Consider the following 26,422-nt stretch of genomic DNA (forward strand, 5'->3'; position numbering starts at 1 on the left):
ACGAATATACTGAATGTGATTGGTTGAAGTGGCTGCCACTCATAAAACGAGCCTCGGGCACCCAGCCCCTTTCGCTTCCAGCAGGCTTTGCGCGCAGGAACATGGCGGCGTCCAGGTGGAGGTCTTGAGGGGGATCAAGTTGGTATGGCGTTGGCATCGGGGCCCGCGAGGCGGGCACTGGTTCGCCCTGTGCGGCTCGGCCTTGGGGACTGCGGGGCGCCAAGACGCGGGGCGTATGAGTGGGGCGTGCGCTCTACGCGGAAGCCCGAACCTCGTCCCCTGGACAGGGTGTACGAGATCCCGGGACTGGAGCCCATCACGTACGCGGGGAAGATGCACTTCGTGCCGGGGCTGGCGAGGCCGGTCTTCCCGCCCTGGGACCCCGGTTGGACGCACCCAAAGTTCCGCCGACCAATCCCGATTCACGAGCAGCCGTTGTACAAGGATCAGGCCTGCTACGTCTTCCACCAGCGTTGCCGCCTCCTCGAGGGTGAGGCCCTAGGACGGGCAGGAGGGGGATCTCCTTCCTCCGCCCAGCACTGACCCCAACTCTCCGTGGCCGTGCAACTCTGTGGGTGTCGGTTTCTTCGACTGCGAAATGGGTAGTGATGACGTCTCCTGAGGGTTTCAGCTTTAAGTGGGATGAGAAGTGTGCTTCTGTGAGGCAGTGTTAGGTTGAATGGCGAAGTGAAAAGACCTGGTTTCTGGTCTGCCCCTGCCTCCATCTAACTGTGTGATTTGGGGCAAGTGGCTGAAATTTCCGGAGCCTCCATTTTCTGTGAACTCAGTGGTTTTGATTAGATGATCCACATTGACCCTTCCAGCTCTTAATACCCTGGAGATGTAACTGTACATTGAATGATTCGATGGAGGGAGTTTATAGTGGAAAGAAAAAGCATGCTTAATCTGGTCTATGGCCTCTTTTGGCAGGATTGGTGAATGTGACAGAGAGGTGCCCACACAGGTGCCGTGGGTTAATAGTGAACCCAGGCCTACCTGTCTTGTGTCCTAGGTCAGTGTCCTCTGTCAGAGGTCAGAGCTGAGATGTTTTCACGAAAGGGTTCTGGACCTAAAAGCTATCTAGCCTATTTCTGCTCTCCTTTTACTAAGAACAGGTCATAATGACTGAGCTGAACGAAACCAGTCTGTCTAGAGCAGAACCAGAATTATTTTCAAGAGTCCATAAGGGTGAGGGAGCTTTTTTTTTTTTGAGCGTCTCTTTCCCTACTCTTTACCTCTTCTTTAGTCCCCAAATCACTGTGGGAAGGGGCAGGTTCTGGAAATACAAAATGGTCAAGGTCAGTGGGAGCAGTATTTTCCAAGGAGTAATTAGGAAAGAAAGAGACCTGGCAGGATTTGGGGACTAAACCAAAGAATAAATCCTAGATTAAAAAAAAACCTTAATGGCCAGCCTCTTAAGCTGCTCAAACCCATTCCTGAAAGCTGAATTTCCAGCATCTAAACATTCCCATTGCCTTACCTGGGTATTGTAATGGACCTCACAGGACTTGGCAACCCCCCCCCCCCCATTTTGTTTAATTTAAGTAGGCTCCACAGCCAGCATGGGGCTAGAATCCATGACTCTGAGATTAAGAATTGATGCTAAGGACTGAGCCATCCAGGTGCCCCACCCTTGTGTGACCCTTGTAACATTACTAGGCTTTAGGGTAGACAGACTCAGGTTCTCCTCTCCATCATCATTTACAGGGTTGTGACTTGAAACAAATTCTTTAGTCTCTGAATTACATCCTCCAGTCCATAAAATCCCATCTGATCTGTAGATAAAGTTCCTGGCACAGGGTAGATGATGGTGCTCAGTAAATGGCAGCTCTAATGATTATTTATATCCTAGGGAACCATGAAATCTCAATATTTTAATCCACTGTCAAGTTTAAGGAACAACGGCAGTGCCAGAACTAAAATTCAGGTTATCTGACTCTGGTCTAGGGCTTTTTCTGCTGCACCATAAAATCCAGAAGTTATATTTCTAAATGATTGTATTGTCCTATAAGCCTCAAAGTAAAAAGTCTCATTGTGTTCATAGCATTTCATTTATTAGCACAAAGGAGATTGCTTGAGAGTATCTCCCCCCGCAGAGTATCCTAGGCTCGGTTTAATCCCAGGCATAGCTTTACAAATGAAGATATGTGCTGGCGAGAGTAGCCTGCTAACCAAAGCCATCACCAGCCTGCTGTCAATTTGTGACTACAGCCATGGACAAGAATACAGTATTAACTTTGTTCTGAAGGTAGGGGACTGGGATGTGGATTTGATGCAGAGCTTAGGTCCCTAGCGCTGGGCCAGTTCTTCCCTCAGGAAAGCCAGATCTGGGGAAGGGGGAGCAAGGGACTTCTGCTTGGCATCACAGCCCATCCCACTGACAATAGCTGTCATTCCTTACTGTCTGAAAACGAAGCAGTCTGAATCAAATGTATTTTTGTTTATTTATATCCCATCATTTCCTGAAAAGTATTTCAGGCATATTACAGAAACTTTACACACAGCCAAATTAAATTAAAAACATACAGGTGAGGGAATTTACATGAAGGAGAAATAAAACAGTGAGTTGAATAAAAAAAATCCATTCTGTGAGGTTCTTTTTGCTAAAGGGGAGCCCCAAACTTGGCTCTCAGCCTGTTAAGGGTGCAGAGCAGTGTTAGCTGACCTGGCCACTTGCCTGTTTCTGTAAATAGTTTTATTAGAACACAGCCACACTCACTTGTTTACTTGTAGCCCCTGGCTACTTCCATTGCCACAGCGGCAGAGATGAGCAGTTGTGACAGAATGTATGGCTCAGAAGCTGAAAATATTTACTATCTGGCCCTTGAGGGAAAAGTTTGTTGCTCCCTGGTATAGAGAGGAACATTTTCAGTTATGCAGTTCACCATGTCTGTAAGACAAAACTGTACTATCCCAGGAGAAGCCCGACCTTCCAGTACCAAGGCCAGGGAGGATCCTGTGTAATAAAGTTCATGTGTGATCCTTCTGAAAAATCACGGCAGTGCATTTCATAGGGCTTCTGCATATAAAAATCTGCTTAAAGATAGCTCATTGTAGAAGCTCAGGGTTAGGTGAGTTGTGAAAGATTATCTGTTTCAGTGCTCCCAAACTCAGGGCCCCTGAAGTTATTCATGATTAGTAAGTTATTCCATTATTTCCAGAAGCTGTTTTCCCTTGATACGGCAGCATGGGCTTCATCCTCGGCCCACACCTAATACATGGGATCTATTTGGTAGATATGAGCTTTTCCTCCCCCCCCCTTTAAAGTTTATTTATTTGACAGAGAGATCACAAGTAGCAGACAGGCAGGCAGAGACAGAGAGGGGGAAGCAGGCTCCCCACTGAGCAGAGAGCCCGATATGGGGCTCGATCCGAGGACCCTGAGATAACGACCTGAGCCGAAGGCAGAGGCTTAACCCACTGAGCCACCCACCTGCCCCGACCATGGGCTTTTCTAATCAGGGACTTGGATTTTGGTTATAAAGGGATTGAGGATTTGAAACACTGGCATACTGATCTAGTCCTTGAGTCTGGAGTCTGTCTGAATCTTGCAGGCAACAGATGGACTGTTGCCACAAGATTCACCCTTACGATCCCAGCCGTCTCCACTGCTGTTCCGATCGCTCCTGTGCAGGCTCTCACTACCTCATTCAGTTTGACCATCCGCTGGAAGACAGTCATGCCTGCCATCGAGTTGGAATCGGCTGTCCTGGCTTCCACTCTTGTTTTAGTTCTGACTCCTCAGATGTCACAGTACAAATCCCGTCTCTCTCAGAGCAGACCTCTCCCCAAGATGCTACTGGCAGACCTAAGCAACTCATACTTGTCTTCTTTGTTTGTTTGTTTGTTTTGTTTTTGTGATTGATTACCCCAAAGGTGTAAAGCAGGCCCTCTGGCTTACCAAGACCAAGTTAATAGAAGGACTTCCTGAGAAAGTGCTTAGCCTCGTCGCTGATCCAAAGAACTGCATAGAGAACCAAGATGAACGCCTTTTGAACGTGATCTCTCATGCCCGTCTCTGGCACTCCACTGAAGACACCCCCAAGAGAGAGGCCTACTGGTAAGTTTCCCCCAACTCAGGAAGGTTTCTAGTTGATGGATTTTAGAGTCAGCCTTGTGCTTTAAATCTCCAAATGTCTCTTCTTTCCTCCCAGCCCCATCATTGTGGACAGTCTGCTACAGCTGTGTAGATCTCAGATTCTCAAGCATCCCTCTCTGGCCAGGCGGATCTATGCCAGAAACTACAGGTTATCTACCACCTGGAATCGAGGTTGGTCATCTTGGTCTGTTTTTTATCTTTCTACTCTTAACACCACTACCTGCTCACCACCACCGTGTCCTTGCCTGTGCTCATTTCCAACTTTCACAGACCACTTTTGTAGAATCAGACACATCCTCCTGTCCTGAGCCACAGACCAGTTCTTTTTTTTCTTTTTTAAGGGAAAGATGGGAGAGAGAGAGAGAGAGAATCTTAAGCAGGCTCCTTGCCTAGCATGGTGCCCGATGTGGGGCTTAATCTCACAATCCTGACATCATGACCTGAGCTGAAGTCAAGAATAGGGCGCTTAACCCACTGAGCCCCGGGTGTTCCTCAGTCTTTTTTGTTTTTCCTGACTTCTTCCCATGACTTAATTCAGCCATATCTAGTATCTATTGAGTGCCCATGAGAGCCTAAATGTTGAAGATAACAAGTAATAAAGCGCAGGCAGTCTCTGCCTTCACAAAGCTCGTACTCGATGGTCAGAGCCTTATTACCCCATTCTTGCTTTTCTCCTTTTCCAAATCCATTTTCCACGTAGCTGCTAGAGTGATCTTTCTAAAGTTCACTTCCCTCCCCTGTTTCTGACCCTTCACTGCCTCCCAGGAACTTCAGCCATTTATGATCAGATGTACCCCACTGATCTGGCCGCCAGCTGGGCTTTCTGGTCTTCTGTCCTTCTTACTGCCCCACCCCCAGCACACCCCCAGGCCAAATGTACACTTCAACTGCTTGCAGCTTTTTGGCATCAAGCTTTTATACCTTTTGCACTGTGCCGTATGTTCTGTCTGGAATGCTTTTTTCTACTTTCCTCGTTTGGCTAAATTCTGCTTGTCTGTGAGGCTCAGCTCCAGCCCCGTTCCTACGTGAGTGCGGTCATCAGCTAGTCTGCTTCTGTGCTCCTGGTGCCCATCGTGTGTCTTGTTACCAGAGCAATGTTGTACCATATTAGAATTCTCTAATCTCTCCTCTGTCCCCACTAAAGTGAACCCCTGACATTAGGGACCGTGTCTCACTTGTTTTTGTGCACGGTGTCTAGTTCCTGGCACATGAGCAGCGCTGACCGAGGGTCGGGTGGGTGATAACCACCCCAGGGGTTTCCGGCAGGGATGTACCAGGCACACCAGCATTCCGACTACGGAATCCTGGCGCAGGGAAACCGGCTGTGGAATGATTGGGGATTTTCAGGGCATCTGCTTGGTCAGGTTTCTCGAGCTTGCCCCTTTTGAGTATGGACTTCCTGGCAAGGAGTCAGCTGTGCAGAGGTAATGGCACCACTAAGGAAATTAGTGAACCTCATTAATAGAGGAGTACTTGTTGGCCCGTCATCAACTATTACCTCTAATTAAACTGCCCCATTTGGAGCTGTCACTGGAGGAGGGATGTGGAGGGAATTGAATTGGAAACCACACTAGAGTGGTCTGTGGGGAGAATCTGAAACCCAAGGTTAGGAGAGGTTCAGGCACATTTATCTTCCTTGCAGATGATATGTGAGGAAACAGGAAATATTTTAGGAAACTATTCCTGAGGTGTGGGTGTGACGTGTTTTACCAAGCAGCTCAGAGTTCATCCATCCACAGACGTGGTATCCCTGCTTTACACACGCAGTGAGGGAGACCACGTGCTAATTAGGTGGCAGTGCTGTGGATCGAACCAGCTGTTAGATGTAGAAGGCATCTAACCTGACATCATGACCTGAGCCGAAGTCAAGAATAGGGCGCTTAACCCACTGAGCCCCGGGTGTTCCTCAGTCTTTTTTGTTTTTCCTCACTTCTTCCCATGACTTAATTCAGCCTGATCTGTTACCATGGTGCTGTGATTTGACTGTCCAGAGCACCTCCAGAGGAAGATTTGGCTCCCTGGAGAATCTTCAGGAGGCTGTTCTCAGGGAGCCTTTCAGGCACATCTTGCCTGGTGGCATGAGGCCTCCTGTGGAGACCTCAGATAGGGGCATGTGCACATGCTCACAGTGGCAGCTTTGCTGGTATGTCAGGTGTGTGTTTTCTCTTAAACTGATGTCTGTGTGGCCAGGACGCCGATCTGTCTTAGGTGAGGCCTTCTGACTGGCCTGATATTCCCTCACTGTTGGTTGTTGAGTTTAATAGCCTTTCTTCTTAGCCTCTAATCTCTTCCTCCTTCGCCCCCTCCCTCCTTCCCTACCACATTCTGGTCGTCACCTGGTTTATCTCCCTAAACTCTGCCATGGGGCAGTACACTTGTGTGCCTTCGCACATGTTCCTCCTGAACTAAAATGTTTTTCCTGGGTGACTACTAACCAACCAAGGGCATTTTGCGCCCTAAGGGAGATTTGGCAGGGTCTAGAGACACTTCTGATTATCATGACTTGAATGGGGGGAGTTCTACTGGCATCTGGTGGGTGGGGGCCAGGGGTGCGGGCAGACCTCCACGGTGCACAGGACAGTTTATCTCATCAAAGAGTTAGCCAGTCCAAAATGAGAGGGCCAAAGTTGAGAAACTGCTCTTATCCATCCTTTGGTCTCCCAGAGGAGGTCAGTTTTTTTTTTTCTCTCTGCTGTCTTTGAGTATGGTTTGTACTTACATATACACTTACCAACTAGGAAGCTTCTTGAGAGCAGAGGGTAGCTCTTACTCATTTCTGGGTCCCCAGCATAGAGCAGGTGCTTGGGAAGATCTGTGTGGGGCATCCCCGAATCCAGACTGCCAGGTGGCCTCAGGGTCATTGGCAAGGGAACACAGGAAGAAGAGTGCTCTGGTTGGTCCCCTTCTCAACATCTTGACCAAAGTTTTGTTTTCTGCGATTAGGCTGATCAGCTGGGAAAGCAGTTAAGACTTGAGAAGCATGGTAGGATGAAGGCTCTAGGCTTGGCTGAGCTGAGGTAAGGCTTTGGATCAGGGTAGACTAATCGTCTTTCTCCCCTTGTAGAGTCTTTTCTCCTTCAGGTTCGTGGTTCCAGTGGAGCTCGACTGAACGCCAAGGATCCGCTGCCCACCATCGCCTCCAGAGAGGAGGTTGAAGCTACTAAGAATCATATTCTTGAGACCTTCTATCCCATATCTCCCACTATTGATCTTCAGGAATCCAATGTTTATGATGTGGAAGACAACACAGGTAAGTGTCACAGCCTTGTGTCTCTGCACAGTGTGGAGATGAGGGACGTGTTTTTTCTGAAGGGAAGGAGTATATTAAATATTGAGTCTGTGCTCTGTACCTCACGGACATTTTCTTCTGAGAGCCACGTAGCAGTGTATCCCCACTTGCTTTTGACCCCTGAGAGGTAACTGTTATGTCAGAACTGTAATGGGTAGCTATGGGGCTTCTGGCCAGGTGCAAAGTGTTTCCTTTATTCACAGGTCCCTTGAAAGACACCCCTCTTCCTTCGTACCCCTAAACCCTGCCCAAACTCCTGCTAGGACTGAGGAACCCCCCAGGCCTTGAATGGGAGTATTCATTCAAAACTCCATCGAATAAAGGCCCCACCACCTCCCCTGGCTGCGGCGACAGAAGCCAGAGCATCAGGCTAGGCAGGCCCATGACTCACGCCCTCCAGTCTGTCCCTAGGAGTTGTAGCTCCTTCCTTCTAACCTCATTTCCATGGTGACAGCTTCCAGGAGGCCCAGCCCATTGCTGCAACCTCCTACCTAGCTGGCCAGCCTGACCTGGGCTGTTTTCTCTCAGTCCATCTGGTTCCTGGTTCCAGAAGCACCCTTCTGACACCCACGTTCTGTCCCTTCCCTCAGTCCTCTGTCCCTACCTCCCCAGGGCCTGTCAGGTACAGGTGGAAGTCCTCAGCTTACAACATGAGGGCCTCAGGTCTTGGTCCCTCTTTTCAGACTCAACTTGAGGAGTCCCCTGCTGCTCCCCCTCCCCACCCCCCGCCCTCTGCCGTAGTCCAGCTACACATAACACATTGTGCTCTTTCTCACCACAGGCTCTAGTGTGTCCTCTTCCCTCTGCCTGGGGTGTGTGGCTGTCCACCTCTTGTTTTCTTCCCCTCAGTAGTTCATCTGTCATCAGGGGCCTTTCCTCTGTCTTTCCCTAGCCCCAGCTCACCCCGCTCAGATCTTCACATGTCCCTCTCTTGGACCCCCCCCCCCCAACCCAGGACGGAGCCCCTCAAAGGCAGTGACAGGCCACGCTCGGCTTCTGCTCCTGGCCCTTGTCTGACCGTGGTGCCTGTCTCAGACTGGGAGCACAGGGAATGCTGAGCAGCTGAAGCAAGGACGGAGGCCCGAGGGAGGGCGTCTCTAAGTACTGCTTGCTTCTGGGATTTTTCAGAGCCCATGTTTTCCCAGCTTCTTCCTCCTTGTCACCCACTTCCACTAATCTGGGTTGCTCATTCTGGAAGCTGCCAGCCTACCAAGGGTTTACTCTTGGCCACAGGGGATGCGCATGGTGCCCTGGCAGTGTTGTGGCTGGGAGGAACAAGGGCTCGGCTTTGACCCGCAGTGCCAGCGTTTGCAGAGCACTTGGGAGGCATGAGACCAGGCCTTTATCGTGAATAATAAAGTATGAGATGTTGCTAATGATTGGCTTTTGAAAAAATAATTAGCATAGCGTCCATGTTTTCTTCTACTAGCAGTTGCTGTCCCCTGTGTGCTTGAATGAGCGCGAAAGGGGTAGAGTTAGAGCTAACACACAGAAGTCAACCTGGCACAGTAAAGAGCCAAAATAGTAAATATTTCAGGTTGTGCAGGCCACACAGGGTCTCCGACAGCTACTCTGTAGACATTGTGTCTGTGAGTGGGCATGGCTGTGCTCCGCTAGAAACTGTTTGTTAAAATAGGTGGGGGCCAGGGGCGATGTGACTGGCAGACTGGTTTGCCATCCCTGGAACTATGGTGATGACTTCTGCCCTAACAGAATCTCTGTGGTGCCTGGCACTGAGCCAGGGTGAGGTGACTTTCCAAAGGCTCTGGGACAGGCTGATACTAATTTCCGTTCCTCCACATGATTATGTACCTTGCAGGATTCCAGGAGGGTTATCCTTACCCCTACCCCCACACCCTGTATTTCCTGGAGACGGCCAGTTTACGGCCACACCGCTTTCAACCAGATCAGCTGCGGGCCAAGATGATCCTGTTTGCCTTTGGCAATGCCCTGCTCCAGGCCCGGCGCCTCTATGGGGTATGTATGCGGAGAAGACCACTGAGCTACTTGACGTGGTGTTGGCCTCCTGCCTTACACTGCTTAAAGGAAGAAGGAAGGTGCAGAGGGATCCCTTGCTTGACTGAGGACTTCCAGGGACAGGCGCTTCCACGCACCCTGTGGAGATAAACTGGCATCTGGGGGCCTCCTGTGTGCCTGCCTGTGTTTTACATAAGAGACATCGTGTATTCATCAGAATAGCCCACGGGGTTTCTTTGTCATCCCCATTTTCCAGTTATGCCCCTGAACCACCGGCAGGCTAAGCAGCTTGTCAGCATTACACAGCAGTGAGTGGTGGAAAAGGGGGCAGAACTGGGTGTGCCCAGTTCCTCGGGCTTTTGTTATTCGTGCTCGAGTACACCCCCGTGGTTCTGTGAGAGCAGAACGGGGGCACGATCCTCCACGGGCAGGAGGAGGTGAAACAGAGATGATACAGACCTGTGTGCCAAACGAGGACAGGCTTGGGGACCAAGATACCACTTGGTGATAGCCTCTTGATTCTGGGAGGAGGTCTTAAGGACCTGGATTGTTTAGAATGCGGGCTGAGTAGTTGTCCCACAGAGCTGTCCCTAAAATGGGGGAAAGCCTGGCCAGGGAACAACAGCCCCGAGGGAGGGAGTAGGGAATGGCAGTATGGGGTTCCCCGAGCAGGCCTGGGACACTGGATCCCTGGATCCCGGTGGGTGGGGGAGGGTTGTGTTGGGGGAGTGCTGAGAGCTGCCAGCTCGTAGGTCTGAGGCCCTCCAGTAGGAGTGAAGAGACTCATGATGTTCTCTTTTTCCTGTTTCTCATCCTACTTGGTCTAGGAACTAGTGGGGTTGGAGGGGTGTGGTTGGGCAAACGCAATAGGGTGTGGAATGGACCTTGCCTATATTGGGCATTTGTTACATTCCAGTGTTCTTTATATCTGTGTTCCTCAAAGTGTGGGCCTGGGTTAGTGGCATTGGTGTCATCTGGGAACTTGGTGGAGGTAGAGATTCTACCACATCAGGAACTCCGGGGTGGCGCCCAAGTAACTGGTGTTGCCCGGAGCCCTGCAGGTGGTGCTGGCTTTAGCTCGGGCTTGAGAACCACAGCAATGAGGTTTGAAAACCACTGCCTGTAGCAACTCCGTGGCAGATGCTCCTGGCCTCATAGCTGAGGAAATTTGAGGCTCAAGGAGGCCAACTGCCTTTCCCAGTGTCACACAGCTAAGAGATTGGCAGCTGTTACATCTTTATATATTCTTGTGTCTTCTTCTTGTGTCTTCTTGCGTCTCTTCAGTCCTGGAAGGTTATCTTTGTTTCCGTTCTTTGACTATGTACTTAGGAAGGCTCTGGAAGGTTGGGTGACTTGCCCAAGGTCCTACAGCTATTGCTTGGGGAAGCAAGCACTGCCGCCCTGATCCCTCTAGCTTCAAAAGATGTGCTGTCTCCCACCTCCCGGGCAGGGGAGCGGAGCAGACGGGGTGGCACGTCAGGGACCTGCTCTGTAGGCTCCTCGCCGCTCCTGTGCCAGCTGCTGCCAGCAGAGCATGGCTAGCGACACTGCTGCTAATTGCCACCCAGTTGGGTAGGAGGGGAGACCTCCCCCATCCCTCCAGGTACGAATTATTCCTGGGGATGTGAAGTTGAGCAATTACAGGAAGAGCCTCCATGTAAAAGGTAAAATTGCTGAGAAATTTATGTACTACCTGCAGTTTTATTGATCTGTAGAGGGAGATAAGAGTCAATACAGAATCTCAGCTAACACTTAGAGGTACTTTTCTTTTTATTTATTTCTCGTGCAGCTAAGAACAGGTATTTTTAAGGCCAGCAGTCCCGGTGTGGCCCACACCACCATCTGACATTAGCTGTTCCTAATGTCCCATTCCGCTCTGGAGGGGTGGACGTAGGCAGTGTTTTTGGATCAAGGATGCTCTGCTTCCCAGGGCCTGCCTGCTGGCTCTCTGTCCAGCAGCTGGCCCTCACACAGCTGCACCGTTTGGAAGCTTCAGGGGGAGGGGTGAGCGTGTCATTTCTCATCCACCCTGGGACACTCCTGGGAGTGAAAGGAGGTACTCCTGTCCCATGGTGTGGGACTGCCAGGGCTTGGCCATGATGGGAGGGGTTTCAGTGATTTCTTGGCGTGGGGTCTGATCCTGGCTCACGCCCACGGGGCAGCCTTGCACAAATGATAGCACCTCTCTGACACTCAGTTTCCCCATCTGTGAAGTGGGGACAGACTGCTGGATCTGTGAGCTTACTGGTGGCTGTAAAGCTGGTGACCCAAATGGTGTGTGCAAGGTGTGTGGGAGCTGGTTGCTGCGGGGGTCCGGACCGAGTGGCGCTCCTTGAAGGGGAGCACCAGCACGCAGGCTGCCAGGTGAAAGCCTACTGCCAACATGCCGGTGCAGATAGCCAGAAATGCCCTCCATTTCTCCAGGCTTTCTGGGATGCCAGGCCCTTGGGAGCAAGGTGCTGTGGGAACCGAGTAGGCATAGCGCTGGCCGGGCCACTGTGGGATATCAGGCCAGTCCCTAGCCTTGCTGAGATTGTTTCCTCATCTGGCAAGTAGAATGGGAACGGAGTGAGCTTATATATTCACTGACCCATTGTGGAACCAGCATCACTGTTGTCGCCATCGGATAACACCACGGGTTTGAGGGATTTCCCATCATTAAGCTCCCCTCACCTTCCTGTACTCTGCCACTGGCCCAGTCCTCACCCCGCGGCGGCAGGAATTACTGTTTCTGTGTGCTTATCAACCGGGAGGCACTGGGTCAGGCAGAGCCAGGCCGGAGAAGGGAGGGACGGCCTCGCCCTGGCTGCTGCCCCACGGTCAGAGCCTTAGATGGGAGTGGGCACTGGCTGTGGAAGCTGCCGGTTCGGTGCTGTTCTTTATACCCTGCTGTGTCTGGTTTGACTTCCTTGTCCCGTTTCCCTCTCAGAATGACGCTAAGGTTTTGGAGCAGCCTGTGGTTGTGCAGAGCGTGGGCACCGACGGACGTGTCTTCCAGTTCCTCGTGCTGCAGCTGAACACCACGCAGCTGGCCTCCAACGAGGGTGTCAAGAATCTGGTCTGGGTGGACTCAGACCAGCTCCTCTATCAGCATTTTTGGTGTCGCCCAGTGATCAAAAAGAAGGTGGTTGTGGTAAGTCCTGCCATCTCCAGCCTGGTGATGGGACCGGGACCGGGACTCCGTGTCCCCAGAGTAATTCAAGGGTGGAGCTGAAGGGATGCTTGCAGCGGGGACCCTGGCTTTAGGGTCGTCCTACCCAGGATCTTTCCAGGAGCGCTTCTTCTGTCTTGGGCCCTGCCTGGCCCTCCGTGCACCCCCCCCCGCCCCGCTTTCCTGTGCCCCCAGCATGGCTAGCTCCTTACCGCGCCCCATATGCCCTGCTGCTGCTGGCCCGGGCCCCTCAGGGGTGCTGCTGCTTTTTTGTAGGAGGCATCTCCCTTCTCCCCCTGCCCTCCATTTCTCTTTTGTCGGGCCATCCTCTCCTTGTCCTTCCAGGTCTAGCATAAGGACCTCCCCGCCCCCACCCCATCCCACTGCTAGCCCCATTGCAGTTCCTCAGGTGGGTCCCCATAGCCCCCGTGTTCCCCCATCACAGCACAGTCCCACAGTTTCCAGATTTTTCTTCTCCATCAAATGGAGCTCCAAGCTCCTCAGAGGTGGGTCCCGTGGGAGACGCCTTCATTTCTTTCCGCAGACATGGGATTCTTTCTGAGGCCTTGTCACTGTCTCTGGTGCTCCACTGGCAGAGTCTCGGCCTGCTTTCTGTGCAGCACGCAGTGACCGTTCTGATTCATAATGCGAGGACAGGCAGCGATAAGCACCCTGAAGGGACAAGGGGACTTTGGGGGCTGCTGGGTCTGTGGCTAGCTGTGTCCTGGGTCCCCCACGGACCTGAGCTGGTGTGCTGCACGGAGCTGGTGTTGGGCTTTTGAACAGAATTGGCGTGGCAGCTGCCTGCTTAGCTCTCCAGCGTCTGCCAGTGTTGTTTCTGCCCCAGAAGTGCCTCTCTGGGCGGGGCCCTCTTCTTTGGCCCCAGACACCATTGCGTGTCACCTGCAGCCACACCAGCTACCTCTGTACTCTCTGCTCTTACCCTGCTCTCTTCCTCTCCTGTATGTTTCTGGGTTCTCCCTTCCAGAACACTGACTTAGTGGCAGACACATCCTGGCTGGTCAGATGTCTCCCACCCCCCCAGCCCTAGGCCCCCAGCACAGGCCCTGGGCTCCAGCCTTGCCCTTCTGCTTCCTACCTGTGCTGGCACAGAGACTCGTCTCTCAGAGGCATCCTGCCTTTTCTTTTTAACTCCGGCCCATGCTTCTTGCCCTGTAAGACTCTTCTTGCCCTGTTCATACTCATGGGAAACCATGAATCATCTCTGCTTTCTGAACATCTTTTCCCTATGTCTTCTGTGAGGCTCGTCAGCTTTTATCGTCACTGTTCCGAGATCTGGCTGTAAGCTCCTTGAGGGCAGAGCCAGATTCAAGCCACTCTCAGGTTTCTGGCACAGAGCACAGGCCTGGTACAGAGAGAAGGGGGGTGCCTGATCGATGTGTGTGAACAAGTGAGGGATTATTGTCCCTGGGAATGAAAAGCAGGCAGACCATTGGTTCATGGTGGTTTAGGGAGGGGGTAGGGAGGGGGGGCGGTGTCAACAGCCCTAGGAGAGCTTCATGTCCTCCAGCCCAGCCTCTCTGGTATCTCTTCGCTGCCGGCTCCCTGGTGCCCCTCTTTGCTCCATGAGAGGAGAAGACCGGCATTATCCAGACATTTTAGGATTTACATAAAATCCACCTTTGTTTTTATTGCTGCCATTATACCTCGTAGCAGGATCCTAATGGGCTGTGTTCTTTCCAGGAACCTGTTGGGCCGACTGGTTTCCAGCCTGAGACATTCAGGAAGTTTTTAGCTCTGTACTTGCATGGTGCTGTGTGAACCCAGGACCACTCTGGGGTCTCGAGCCCCCCCCCCCCCGGCCCCTTCCGCACAAGATGCTGTATCCAGAGCAGTGCTGGGCCGCCCGAGCCTCCACGCTCACCCGGCCTGTAGTCTGGTTGCCGACAGAGAGCCCTTCTGCTGCCCTGGAGCCTGTGCCTGTGTGGGGAAGCTGTGGGAGGGGGGTGCCCGTAGCTGTATGTGAGCCCTACCGTCAGCTGGCCTCTGCGTGGGTGTGGGCCCTGAAGCCTGACCTGCCCCCGGTAAGCCAGGCTCTGCCCACAGCCGACTCTGACTTAAGATGACTTCAGATAAGAATCTTTGTCTGAGTTTCACCTTGTTCATTTGATACTTGAGGATAATGACGTCCTGTGTTGTGAAGACGGAGCGGCCGCCACAGGATAGGTGCTCTCTGAGGCTCCCTGGGTTCTCAGGGGACTCTCCAGACTGCGGGCACATTTCATCAGGGCTGCAGAAACTCTGACTGGAACATTCGTTGTAGATTTCTCCCTAGCATCCAGGTAAATAGATCAAGTACCTCCCTGGTTCAGCTGGCCTCTCTGTGCACACCACCTCCGAGTCCTGCCCTGGGCCCTGCACTATAGACCCAGCACCCTGTCTCGTCCTCCCGTGTCGTTTCCATATTCAGGGAAGCGCTTGAATGCCCGTGTGCTGGGCACTGTTCTGGGCCCTCGAGGTAAGGGACCTCAGATAGTAGAAGGCCACCTAGGTCACACAGTGGGTGGTGCAGGTCTGCTTCCTAGGTAAACGCTTGGAGATGTGCAGGTGATTTTGGGGAAGGTCTCGAGGACAAGCCCCTGTGAGGAGTGATGGGGCGTGCTGGGCGGAGAGCTCGAGCTCTGTGGGTTTGCACCTGAGGTCTCGGCCAGTTCCTAGTTCTTTGGGTGCCGTGGAGCAGAGGTGAGGAGTGGAGCCTTTCTGCAGACACTGTTGGCCTGCCACCAGTCATCGGATGCACACTGTTCGTCAGAGCGAGAGAGCCCGAGGTGCAGCAGGGAGGAGGGCAAGTCCTGGAGGGAAGCGGGGAGGCTGGCCCTGCTGGAGGGCCTCTCGGGAGATCCACGGGCAGCACGAGCCACTAGAGCTGGTAAATGGCCAAGTGGAGCCCTGCCCCTGTGTGGCTCCCAGGCTCATCCTCTAGCCACTTTGCAACTTACCTTTTAGGCTTGGGTGGGATGGTGGTGGCGGCTTAAAGCTGGGCTGTGCTGGCTGAAACCCCTGGAGCCTGTGGGAGCGAGGCTGAGTCGGGCGGCCATGGTAGTTGGCCGCCAGCAGATGACCCTGTGGTTCGAGGACTGCCCTGGGAGGGGCTGGTGCTGCAGGGTGGGCCTGGACCACAGCCCACTTTGAGTGAGGACCGCCCTTGTGGCTGGCTTTGGTCTGTCCCCTGTGGATCTCAGAGCTGAGCTCTGGGTCCAGCGCAGCTGACCTATGAGGCAAGGCAGACAGGACTGCCGGGTTTTATTGTCCCCCTACAGATGGGGGGACTGAGGCTCAGAGAGCAGGTGTTGTGGTGTCAAGAGCTGGGAGTCTCACACGTGATGACAGCTGCCTTTTCCACAGGTGTCTGCTTCCCCCAAATCCCAAGAGCCTGCAGCCTCAGCCTCACCATCTGCATCCAGGGTCCCTCCTGTGGGCAGCAGCACAGCCCTGCCCCCTCCAGCCTACAGGCCGCGGGTCCCCTCCCCAGCCAGGCCGAGAAAGAACTGAAACCTGGATCAGGATTGGGGCCCGAGCCCTAAGATTCCCTGCTGCAGACCTCCGGGGCAGTCCAGCAGTCAGCCCAATCTAAAAACTTGCTGTGTGCCCTGGCTGACCTTGTGCTGGGAGCTGGAGCTGGAGCCAGAGCTACAGAAGGAGCCCTGGTCTCTTCTCCAGGGGCTCCAGTTTGCTGGCAGATGCTGACAGAGCAGTGGGTCTCCTCTGGGTCCAGGGAAGCTGTGAAGGCCGCCTTTCCCCTGCCTGAGCTGCTGCCCACAGTAGGTGGTACAGCAGGCATCACCACAGAGGGGACAGTATGCAGGCGTGACTACCCAACAAACACCCAGTTCCTCTGTGAGTAACTGAGCACCTGCTGGGTGATTCTGGGGACAAGGAACACTCAAATGTCCCCAGCTTGGAGGAACACCTGGCCTCGGGGTTGCTGGGGGGCATTGGGTATTCTCATCCTACAAGCAGAGGTGGGGGAGCCAGTGAGGCTAGAGGCAGGATCCCATTCCAGCTCAGCACCCCACACCATGGCTCCCGCGTGCCTGGAGAGCACTGGCAGTGGCACGGGGCCCGCATGGCAGAGGCTGTGTGCTCAGGGAGCCAAACCCTTCAGAGCTATGTGAATGTGGGTCAGGCCGAGTGCCACCTGCCTGGTCATTCAGAGAGGTCTATGCGGAGGAAGAGCCCAGAAGCCTTGTTCAAGAGAAGGGAAGGGCGAGATGCGAGCTTCCGGGTCCTCCAGGCTCTTCCTGTCACCCCCTTCTGGACTACCCCCTCAGGGGGGGCTACCAGGGGCCCTAACCACCAGTACTGCTGTTAGTGACGGATGCAAGGTGCTGTTCTAAACTGCTCACAAACACCAGCTCATCCTCACAATGCCCTGGGAGAAAGCTTTACAAATGAGGAAACAGGACACAGGTAGGAACTAACTTGTCCATGGCCACAGGTGGTAGTAGTGGCCAGAACAGTGTCTGGAAGGGTCAGACCTTATAAAGGTATACTGAGCCCACATATGGCCTGGAGCAAGGTCCTGGGAGCACAAGGGAAGCAGAAAGTCATACTTTCTCAGTGTCCAAACCCACACACCCCACTGCTTACTTCACCCCAGCTCTCCATGTGTGGATGGAGGCTAGGACCGGGGCTCCCCACGTCTGCCCAGCGCCACCCAGCTGCCTTCCAGAATGCCAAAGGCTACTCTCAAAGTCCTCCAAGAGCTCCCCCTTGCCTTGGAGGTGAAAACAAGACCAAACTGAAAACAGGAAAGTCAATGTCCCTGGTGGGGGGTGGGGGGTGGGGAAAGTCCCCAGCCTCTGCCTTGGGAAGCGTCCACCTGAGTGGGAAAGGCACTGTGGCTGCAGCCTTGGGGACCCCAGTGGCCTGCACGGACTCTGTGGAACAAGGCAGCCCACACCTGTTCTAAGCCCTGAAAAACAGCCTCTGGCACATCGGTGTGTGTCTGAGACTCAAAGCTGAAGCTGGATTTTAGAGTGCCCCCACATATCTGAAGGGTGAATGCGGTCTTCCCTCCCGATCCCCCTTCCCCAAAGGCCACTGCAACCCCACACAGCAACTGCAGATTAACATGCCCAGGAAGAGCATAAACACCTTGAACACAAAACAAGGTCTTGTTACACACCAGGCACAAAAACCGCAGGCAACCGGCCACCTTGCGTTCTGTAGTCCGAATGATAAACTCCAACCCACACCCCCCACCTCCCCAAACATGTCAGGAAGGGCTGCGGAAAAAAGATGTCCCTTTAATAAAACGTTATCAACATATATCGTACACAAACTACAATGTATCATAATTACTTTTTTTTTTCCTCTCTTAATTCAGAACCAGACTACAAGGTAAGAAAAAACACAGAAACAGCTACAATGTTCCCAATAATCCGCACAAGGTCTTTTTTCAGGCAGATGGTATCTCACATAGTATGATATACATGGATCAGGGAGGGAGGGAGGGAGAACAGACAGCAGCTACAGGGGCGTGGGGAGGAGGGGCTGTAAATGTACAAAGAATTCAGGTGTCTTTAGGGCGAGACACGGGAGGTTTTCGATGGGAGCGGTGAGGTGAGGGAGGCCGTGTGTCACCCCTCCTGGGAGGGGACAGGCTCCACTGTCGCATTTGTCGGTTTTTGAAAATAAAAACAGGACCGGAAACAGCACGTCTGTTTGGTTGGTGTCCCCCGCCCCCACAGCTATTCCAAAGTCTTTCCATCCAGTTCCAAGCGTATACAGAACAATTCTGGTCAATTTCCCATCTTTGAAAAAGAAGCAAGAATCAAGAGGAAAAAACAAAAGAAAACCCAAACTCCAGCCCTACGGTGCCCCCCCACACACGACGAGGATGATGCGAGCCAGGGCCACGGGACAAGAACGTGGGGGTCACAGTTGCCATGTCCCAGGTCATAGCCATCCTGTTGGGGGTGGCCTCCCCCACTGTGCTCTGTCCAGGCCACCACCCAGCTGGCAGGATTCTCGCTGGGAAGACTGGGGTGGGGGCCGAGGAGGGGGCCGGAGCAGCACAGAGGCCGGGCAGGGGAAGGTCCAGGAGAGAGAGAGGAGGAAGCGGTCCTGGGAACACAGTGCATGCCACCGGGTCACAGCGTGTCTCCGCCGCCGCGGAGTCCTGAAAGCGGTCAGGTGGTCAGGCCCCTCGGGCCACATAATGGGGTGGGAGTGGGGGAGGCGGTTCTGGGGTCCCAGGTGCCGGTGCCACCTTGGCTAGGAGAAACCAAGCAAAACCCAAACAGGTTCCTGACCCTCCCTTGCCCATCCCCACAAACCAAAAACCCCAACTGGAGAAAGGTGATTTTCTTTTCTCTTTCCAAAAAAGGCCTTTTGAAAGAAACCACCGATTGTAAACTGCCCAGTTTATTATTATTATCATTATTTTTAGATGGCTACAAAGACAGCGTGAGACCTCACACCTAGACTAGCTTTCCTGGTGGAAGGGCTTGGGTACAGACATACAGCAGGGCGTGGTTGGTTTTTTTTTTTGTCCTTTTTTCTTTTTTTTTTTTTTTTAAAGAAGAAAGCAAAGAGGTTGACTGGGGGGGGGTGGGGGGGGGCTCGCTAGAAGCTTCCATTTTTAAAAATTTTTCCCCCAAAAACCCCCCCTTGAAAACAAATTAAAAAATCCCAGTAACGGTAAAACCCCAAACAAACAAACAAACAAAAACAACAAAAAAGTGTCACGTACATAAAAGGTCCTTTTGGGAATGGGCAAGGGGTGGGATTTTTCTGGTCATTGACTTGAAATATATTTTTATTTTGAGTTTTGTCCTTCATGTTTTATGGAATAAAAAGTTCGGCCTTTTTATTGCATGAAACTAAAAATTGGGACAGGTTGGGGGACTGGAGGAGGAGAGTGGGGGCTGAGGGGGAGCAGGGAGATGCCCCTCCCCCAGCTCCTGGGTAATGACACCTCACTTCTTCTTGCATAATTTCTGGCATCTTCCCGCCTGCAATGCTGGCTCTCTCAGCGTCTCGGAGAAGAGGAGGGGATCACACGCTCATCGTCATGCTTGGAGAATACTGGAAGGGGAGAAGCAGACAGGGTTGTGAGGCCAGGGTGTGGGAGACTTGGGAACTGGAGAGGGCCCATCTGGGGGTCTGGGGAAGCCTGGGATGGCACTGCCCACTCAGGCACTAGCCTGTGCGCCAGCCACAGTGGGAGCTCTAAGGGTCCCCCTGCCCCCTTTCTCAAGTCCCCCCTTTTTCCAGCTGAGGAAGCAGAAGATACTGCCCTCCCCACACAGGGTGGGCCAGGGCTCTGCCGGGGGGATGGTCTGGGGTTCTCAAAAGCTGCTGGAGCAGGACGCTGTTTCTTCAAATGTGTTGTAAGGAGAAGCTGGCCCCTCTGCATGGAGACCCCCAGAAGTCTCTGGTTGCACAAACCTTCTTCCCCAGGTCAGACAGAAGTGGACCCCAGAGACCATGCTCCCCAGAGCACCAGAGCCCAGGCCTCGTGAGTCCCAACCCGGGGCTGTTCTAGCCACATTAGCTTTCTCAGTGTTGCAGGCACTGTTGATGCCTCCAGAAGGACCTGCCAGCGGTCCAGGTGGCAGTGGCTGGGCCATGCAGCGGGGGTTGGGGGGCAGAGGGGCCTCTGCACTTTGCAGAGAAAAATGACCAAGGAGAAAGCCAGTGGCACGGCTCTTGGGACACCAGCCAGCCAGGCTGGTGTTGGACAGTGCATTCCAGAACTTGTTAAAGGAACGATCCCTGGCCGCAGGGGTGAGTGGAAGAATCCAGGGGCAAAATGGGAGTCGGGGTGGGGGTGAGGGGGGGGGACACAGCACTTACATTGTCATTCTGGAAGGAGTGGAGGAAGTTCCCTCCTAGCTCACCATCGTCTCGAGGGGTGCCTGGAGGATTGCTAATGCCACTTATGTTGTTGGGAGAATTCTGGAGAGGAGAGAGAAGGTAAGCCCCAGCTCCCCAGCAACCAGCCCACCCGATGGGGAGACAAGCTTTCTGGGGCCTTGAGGCTGGGGCAGGGTGGATGCTGTCAGCGAGGGAACAGAACACACACTCACTTTTGGAAGTCCATCTATGTCACCTGACCCTGCAAGGAAGGAAAGCTCGGATTCAGTTTTGTGTTTTCTCTTCCACGGAGAGACCTCCAGACCACCCCCAGATCCCACACTACTGCGCAGAGAGTCTCCTTTCCTGGCTGGAGCTCTGGGCACCTTCCTAGGAGCCCAGCCAAGGCCAGTATGGGGGACCAGGCCCGGCTGAGCCGAAGACGGATGCTGGCGCAGGGCTGGGCAGGGTAGAGTGTGGCCATGGGGCCGGTGCCTGCTTACCTAACGATCCATTCATGTGGTGTGGCTCCATGCCGCCCATGCCTCCCATCGGGCCGTCCGAGCCTGGACCCATCGGGAACTGGGGGAGAAGCACAGGGTGTGGTGGCTGAGTAGGCCCCAGGCCCTTTGCAGCTCTCTCGCAGGCTCCCACACCCAGCTGCAGAAGAGCAGTGCCCTCAGGGAGCTTCCACTCTGCCAGAGCCCCTCTGTCAGGCACATAGAGGTGTCTGACGTGGGCCAGGAGGTTGGAACGGGGCCCTTTCCTTGGCCCCCAGAGCTGTGCGGGCAGAGGTGAGGAACCAAATCCAGGTAGGAAAAGGCACTGGGCTGAGGCCACACCATGTCATACTGGGACAACTCTCTAACCAAATGGCATGGACTTACTTGGGCTCTCTATGTCCCTGGGGTGGAGTGCGTGGCTCACCAGTCAGAACCTCACACAGACACACACAGATACACAGGAAGACTGCCTGTGCCCAGCCAGGGGCCGAAGTACTAATGCTTCTTCTCTCCATTTTACAGATAAGGAAACTAAAGCACAGAGAGAGTAGGAAATGCTTTGCCAGAGGTCCCCGTCCCCCCTCAAGAGATGGGAGGTGCTGGGACAGGGCACAGGCAACTGTTCCACAAGCCTCTGAGTGCTTCCTCAGAAGCGAAAGAGTTCCATGGGGCTGGTGAGGAGATGGGGTCTACTGAGTGACTGGGGAGGGGAGGAGCTGGGCAGGGGACAGTACAGAGGGAGGCCACTGACGACGTCCCTACGCCGAAGCGGTGGTGCAGGCGGGTCACAGGGCAGAGGCGGAGTCAGCTCCAGCCTGGGCCTCAGGCCTGTGCAGGGCTCGCAGACCAGACCAAAGGCTGGAGGTCACATCACATGGTCATGAAGGGAGGGCTGAGCTTTGTCTGGACAGCCAAGGCCCCGTGAGGCACACCGGACGTCAGGGTGGACAAGGATGGACCATGTGGCATCTGGCCCTGTGCTGGGGGCTAGGGACAGAGAGCCGAGTCATGGCTGGGCCTCAGCCTGGAAGAGGAGCCCACAGCTACAGACACCCAACCACCCCACAGGACAGACGTGCCCAGTTCCAAAGGGAGCTGCAGACAAGGCAGGGCCAAAGCTTCTGGAAGAGGCACTGTGGAGAGGGCAGAGAAATCAGAACATTCTGCATGGAGGTGGCAGGGGGCCAAAATAACTGAAGGACAGGATTTGGCCAGGCAGAGACAGGGCGTGGAAGCCATTCTAGGCAGGGCTCCTGGGTAAGCACAAGAGGCAGGTGGCAGCAGGGAGTGCCGGGGCAGAGACCAGTGTGCCCAGCCTGGGAGGGAGCGCCTCGGGGCCATCTGCCCACTCCCAGCCACTGGAGTCTCAGACTCCTTGCCTCCCGCCACCCTGGAGGCTTCCTAGGGCCACATTTCTGTCATTTGGCAACAAATTTCACACTTCTTAATCCAAATGAGAGGAAGACAAGGGTTTATGAAGTCAACTTGGGTCACAACTCCATTAGACAAAACAGCTCCAAGCATGAGAATTCTATTAAGTTTTAGATCATTGTGCTTTTTTTGTGTATTAGTATTTTTTTAAAAAAATAGGCTCCACACCCAGCGTAGAGTCCAACATGGGGCTTGAACTCATAACCCTGAGATTGAGACCTAAGCTGAGACCAAGTCAGATGCCTAACCCACTGAGCCACCTGGGCGTGCCTCCTCTGTATTATTTTTAACAGCCTTGCTGAGATAGAATTCACATCCCATCCAACTGGCCCATTTCAAGCCCACAATTCAGAGGTTTCTCATATATTCAGAGCTGTACAACCATCGCCAAATCTGTTTTAGAACCTTCCCGTCACCCCATGAAGAAGCCCTGTACCCATCAGTAGTCCCGCCCCAGCCCCAGACAATCATTACCTCGTTTCCCGTCTCTATGGATTTGCATGTTCTGGATGTTTTGTATAAATGAAATCCTGCGTGAGCTTTTGTGGTCGGCTTCCTCCACTCAGCAGGTCTTCAAGGTTCACTCATGTTGGGGCGTGAATTAGTGCCTCACTCCTTCTGGCCAAATCACGTTCCACCAGACGGCGAGGATGCATTTCATTAGTCCCTTCAGTCCCTGGACACAGAGGGTGTCCCCACTTCGCAGCTATCACGAGTACTGCTGCTCTTGACACTTGCGTACCGTCACTACGTGGACACACATCATGGTTCTCATGGGACCGACCCCAGAGTGGAAGCGCCGGGTCACGTGATGATTCTGTGTGGCCTTTCGAGGACCTGCCAGACGGTTCTCCACAGCAGCCGCATCCTCTTTGGTTCCTGCCAGCGGAGGAGGGCTCTGAGGTGTCCCCGGCCTTGTGGGCGCACAAGGCTAAGCTCACTGTGGTTTCCACTCGCCTCTCCCTGACAATGAAATGGGGCATCCTTTTGCGTACTTACGGGCCACTGGCACGTCTTTGGAGCAATGTCTGTTCCCATCCTTGGCCCATTCTTTAAACCGCGTTGTTTTTTCTTGACTGAGTTTTAAGAGTTCTCGGAGTGTTCTGGATTCAAGTCCCGCATCAGGTATGTGATTTGCGAACGTTCTCTCCACTCTGGTCTGTGTTTTTACCTTCTGGAAGGTGTCCCTTTGAAGTGCAGAAGTTTTCAATCTTGATGAAGTCCCATTCATCCGCTTTTTGCTTTTGTCGCTTGGGCTTCCAGGCTCCTAGGTAAGAAGGCTTTGCTTTCGTCCAGGCCACAGGGATGTCCACCTCTGTTTTCCTAGAAGCGTTCTATTGCTTCAGTGCCACTGGGCAGACAGTGCACTGTCTGCACGGATCCCGGGTATCGGTGTAAACAGCAGTCCGACATCACGCACTTGCCTGGGGACACCCACTGTCCCTGCACTGCTTCTTTATTTTGTGTTAGTGACTTCGTTACATAAATGCTAGCATCTCAATAAAGCCATATTAAGGCTGGTTAATGGGAGCAGGGAATAGAAGCCTAGTTAAATAAACAGTTTCTGTAAGAAAAATGTAACATTTTTATGTTTCTGTCTTCTAATACAGTGACTTATTTGAGCTCTTTATTGGATATTTAAATTCTATAGACTATATTACAATGGAGTCCTACAATATACAAATGTAAGGTGTTTTTTTTTCCCTTGAAGCTAAATGCAATGGACTGATTAAACAGATAATACTTATGTTTGACTTTTAAAAAACCACATTTCTTGGGGTCTCTGGGTGGCTCAGTCAGTTAAGCGTCTGACTCTTGATTTCAGCTCGGGTTATGATCTCAGGGTCATGGATCAAGCCCTTAGTCAGGCTCTGCGCTCAGTGGAGTGGAGAGTGTGCTGGAGATTCTCTCTCTCCCCCTTTGCCCTTCCTTCACCCGCTCCCACACAAGCGCTCTCAAATAAATTTTCTTAAATATTTTTTTATTCATTTGAGAGAGAGAACGTAAGTAAGAGCACAAGCAGGGGAAGGGTCAGAGGGAGAAGGAGCAGCAGAAACCCAGTTGAGCAGTGAGCCTGACATGGGTCTCAATCCCGGGACCCTGGGACCACGGCCCAAGCTAAAGGCAGACACTTAACCAACTAAGCCACCGAGGTGCCCCACTAAATAATCTTTTAAAAAAACTCATGTTTCTTTCTGTCCTATATTATAATGGGGATTTTCTTTCACACCCTACCCCCTTACAAAGATTAGAAAGAAGTTTTGTATGAAGAGGTAGTTAGCATGGTTTCAGGTTAGGTGTCTTAGATAATCCATTCAAGGAAGGTCATTTGTCCAACTTGATGAAGCGAGGATATCCTGAGCATCCGGATGGGAACACAGGTGGCACATTTCTGGATGGGCCCAGGCCAGACCAGGTCGATGAGCTGCTGGGGTGACCCATCTTACTTTTGTAGGTGCAACATACTAGGCAGTGCCTGCTTTCCCCACAGTACTTCTCTGGATTGCCCATAGCCTCTAGGCCAGGTTTTTTAATTCCTTTAGGTAGTGGCAAATGCAAAAGTCACTGTGAGCTGCCACTCTGCTCTAATCAGGCCCTGCTGTCAGCCCCACATGGTCACCCGGAAATACTCCTTCCACAAATGCATCTATGTGTGGGGTGCTTGGGAGGTCGCTGACTTGCATGGATTTGGGGACCTTGAAGAGACTCTCCTCCAGCTCTCCTAAGAGGTCCATCATACTCTGTATCTACAAGCTGGTTTAGGAAGACCAGCACTTGCCAGTCAGGTCTCTCTGCATCCCTATTTCCATCAGCTGGGCTGTCCTGTCTCAGATGTCCATCACTTCTAAACTTCCCAAAGCACCACAATGTCATTCTCACTTAAACCTCTCTCTCTGGGAAAATGGTTTAAAGCAGAGACGTGAGATGTACTTGTGTATATCCAAGTGAGACGTGAGATGTACTTGTGTGCTCCAAGCTGGATTCCAAGTGAGTTTTTTGTTGTTGGTTTTTTTTTTTTTTTTAAGATTTTTATTATTTGAGAGAGAAAGGAGAGAGTGTAGAGGGGAGGGGCAGAAGCAGACTCTCAGCTGACGCAGGACTAGATTCCAGGACCCCGAGATCATGAACTGAGCCGAAGGCCAGACGCTTAACTGAGCCACCCAGGGGTCCCATAAGTTACAGTTTTAATCGAGAAGCTGAGAAAGTGCTATTTAACGTGGCTGCTCTTTACTGGTGACAACTTTTGAGTTCTTGAGCAACCTCATTTCCAAAACACAAGTCTTTATGCTTTGGTCGATGAGGTTTTTGACGCAAGCCTCCTACCACCCCCAATGACTCGGGTGCGGTCTGCTCATCCTCTTCTAGGCTCCTGGGGCCCTCCTGCGACATCACCGAACGGTTCTGGAGCCACAGCATACACATCTCTATCTTCCTGGAATTCCTCTCAACCTTCTCTCTTCTCAGCGCGGTTCCCATTAGAGAAAGACGTCACGGCGGGCTGAGCCTTTGACTCTTCTCTGCGGCCCAGCAGTAATGCCAGCTACCGTGCAGGCTCGTGTCAGGGCCTCCAACTCCACAAAGTCCGAAGTCTCGTTCGCTGTATCTGCACATCTCAAGGAGACTGACATGTGAGCCAAAACTTCCATGCCCGCTCTCACAGGCAGGCAAGCCATACCCTTCGGCAGCAGTGCCAGGGACAAGGTGTGCGGGACAGTTAACAGGTAAGAAGTTCCTACACCAGATGAAATGGGCCAAATTAACTGTGAGCTGTGTGCCAAATCCGCAGAGAGAGGGCCCAAGCCTAGCTTGCATTTGGACAAGAGGAGAGCCATCTTTGATCTGTTTTCTGTAGTTTCATTAAAATCGTTGCAGAACTCAACACGCTAATGTGAAGCCCCATCCAGCTCTGCAGTCCAAGTACCAAACAGCCAGGGGACAGGTTTTTGTCACCACGACATGAGGCACCACCTGATAGACTGTGGGAAGGTCCCCCGATGGCTGGTGAGAGCCGACAGAATCTGCCTGACTAGAAACTCCCCCTTCTGCTGACACACAGGCGGGGCCTCTGGGCCTGGAAATGGGGCCACCTCGGTCCCTGGGGCCACAGAGGGCTCGGCCTGGCAGCGATGGCGAACATGTCCGAGGGC

General features: G+C 52.9%; 2 protein-coding genes across 9 annotated transcripts in view; one reads left to right on the top strand and one right to left on the bottom strand.

Annotated features, from left to right (window-relative positions):
* The first annotated feature begins 67 nt into the window (after positions 1-67).
* MRPL37 (mitochondrial ribosomal protein L37) lies at positions 68-14,616 on the top strand. The gene is made up of 7 exons (XM_004751590.3): positions 68-490; positions 3,877-4,060; positions 4,155-4,270; positions 7,164-7,349; positions 9,208-9,365; positions 12,295-12,498; positions 14,221-14,616. Exons 1-7 carry the CDS (start codon positions 145-147, stop codon positions 14,296-14,298), a joined length of 1,272 nt encoding a protein of 423 aa, XP_004751647.1. The 5' UTR covers positions 68-144; the 3' UTR covers positions 14,299-14,616.
* Positions 14,617-18,888: 4,272 nt separating this feature from the next.
* Positions 18,889-26,422, bottom strand: part of SSBP3 (single stranded DNA binding protein 3) — a 161,359-nt gene continuing 153,825 nt past the window's right edge. For all 8 annotated transcript variants that reach the window (XM_045064572.1, XM_045064569.1, XM_045064567.1 and 5 more), the window contains 4 exons: positions 20,844-20,922; positions 20,574-20,602; positions 20,341-20,442; positions 18,889-19,569 (listed from right to left, as the gene is read on the bottom strand). In XM_045064572.1, the coding sequence (XP_044920507.1) occupies positions 19,540-19,569; positions 20,341-20,442; positions 20,574-20,602; positions 20,844-20,922 (240 nt within the window). In that variant the 3' untranslated portion in view covers positions 18,889-19,539. The remainder of the gene's footprint in view (positions 19,570-20,340; positions 20,443-20,573; positions 20,603-20,843; positions 20,923-26,422) is intronic.

Source organism: Mustela putorius, unplaced genomic scaffold (genome assembly GCF_011764305.1).
Source record: "Mustela putorius furo isolate JIRA1106 unplaced genomic scaffold, ASM1176430v1.1 tig00003853_pilon_pilon_pilon, whole genome shotgun sequence".
Classification (NCBI taxonomy): Eukaryota; Metazoa; Chordata; class Mammalia; order Carnivora; family Mustelidae; genus Mustela; species Mustela putorius.

Coding starts and splice junctions, on each gene's coding strand:
- MRPL37 (XM_004751590.3), top strand. CDS start 145: ATGGCGTTGGCATCGGGGCCCGCGAGGCGGGCACTGGTTCGCCCTGTG. Junction 4,271..7,163: donor ATCTACCACCTGGAATCGAG/GTTGGTCATCTT, acceptor CTCCCCTTGTAG/AGTCTTTTCTCCTTCAGGTT. Junction 7,350..9,207: donor TGATGTGGAAGACAACACAG/GTAAGTGTCACA, acceptor TGTACCTTGCAG/GATTCCAGGAGGGTTATCCT.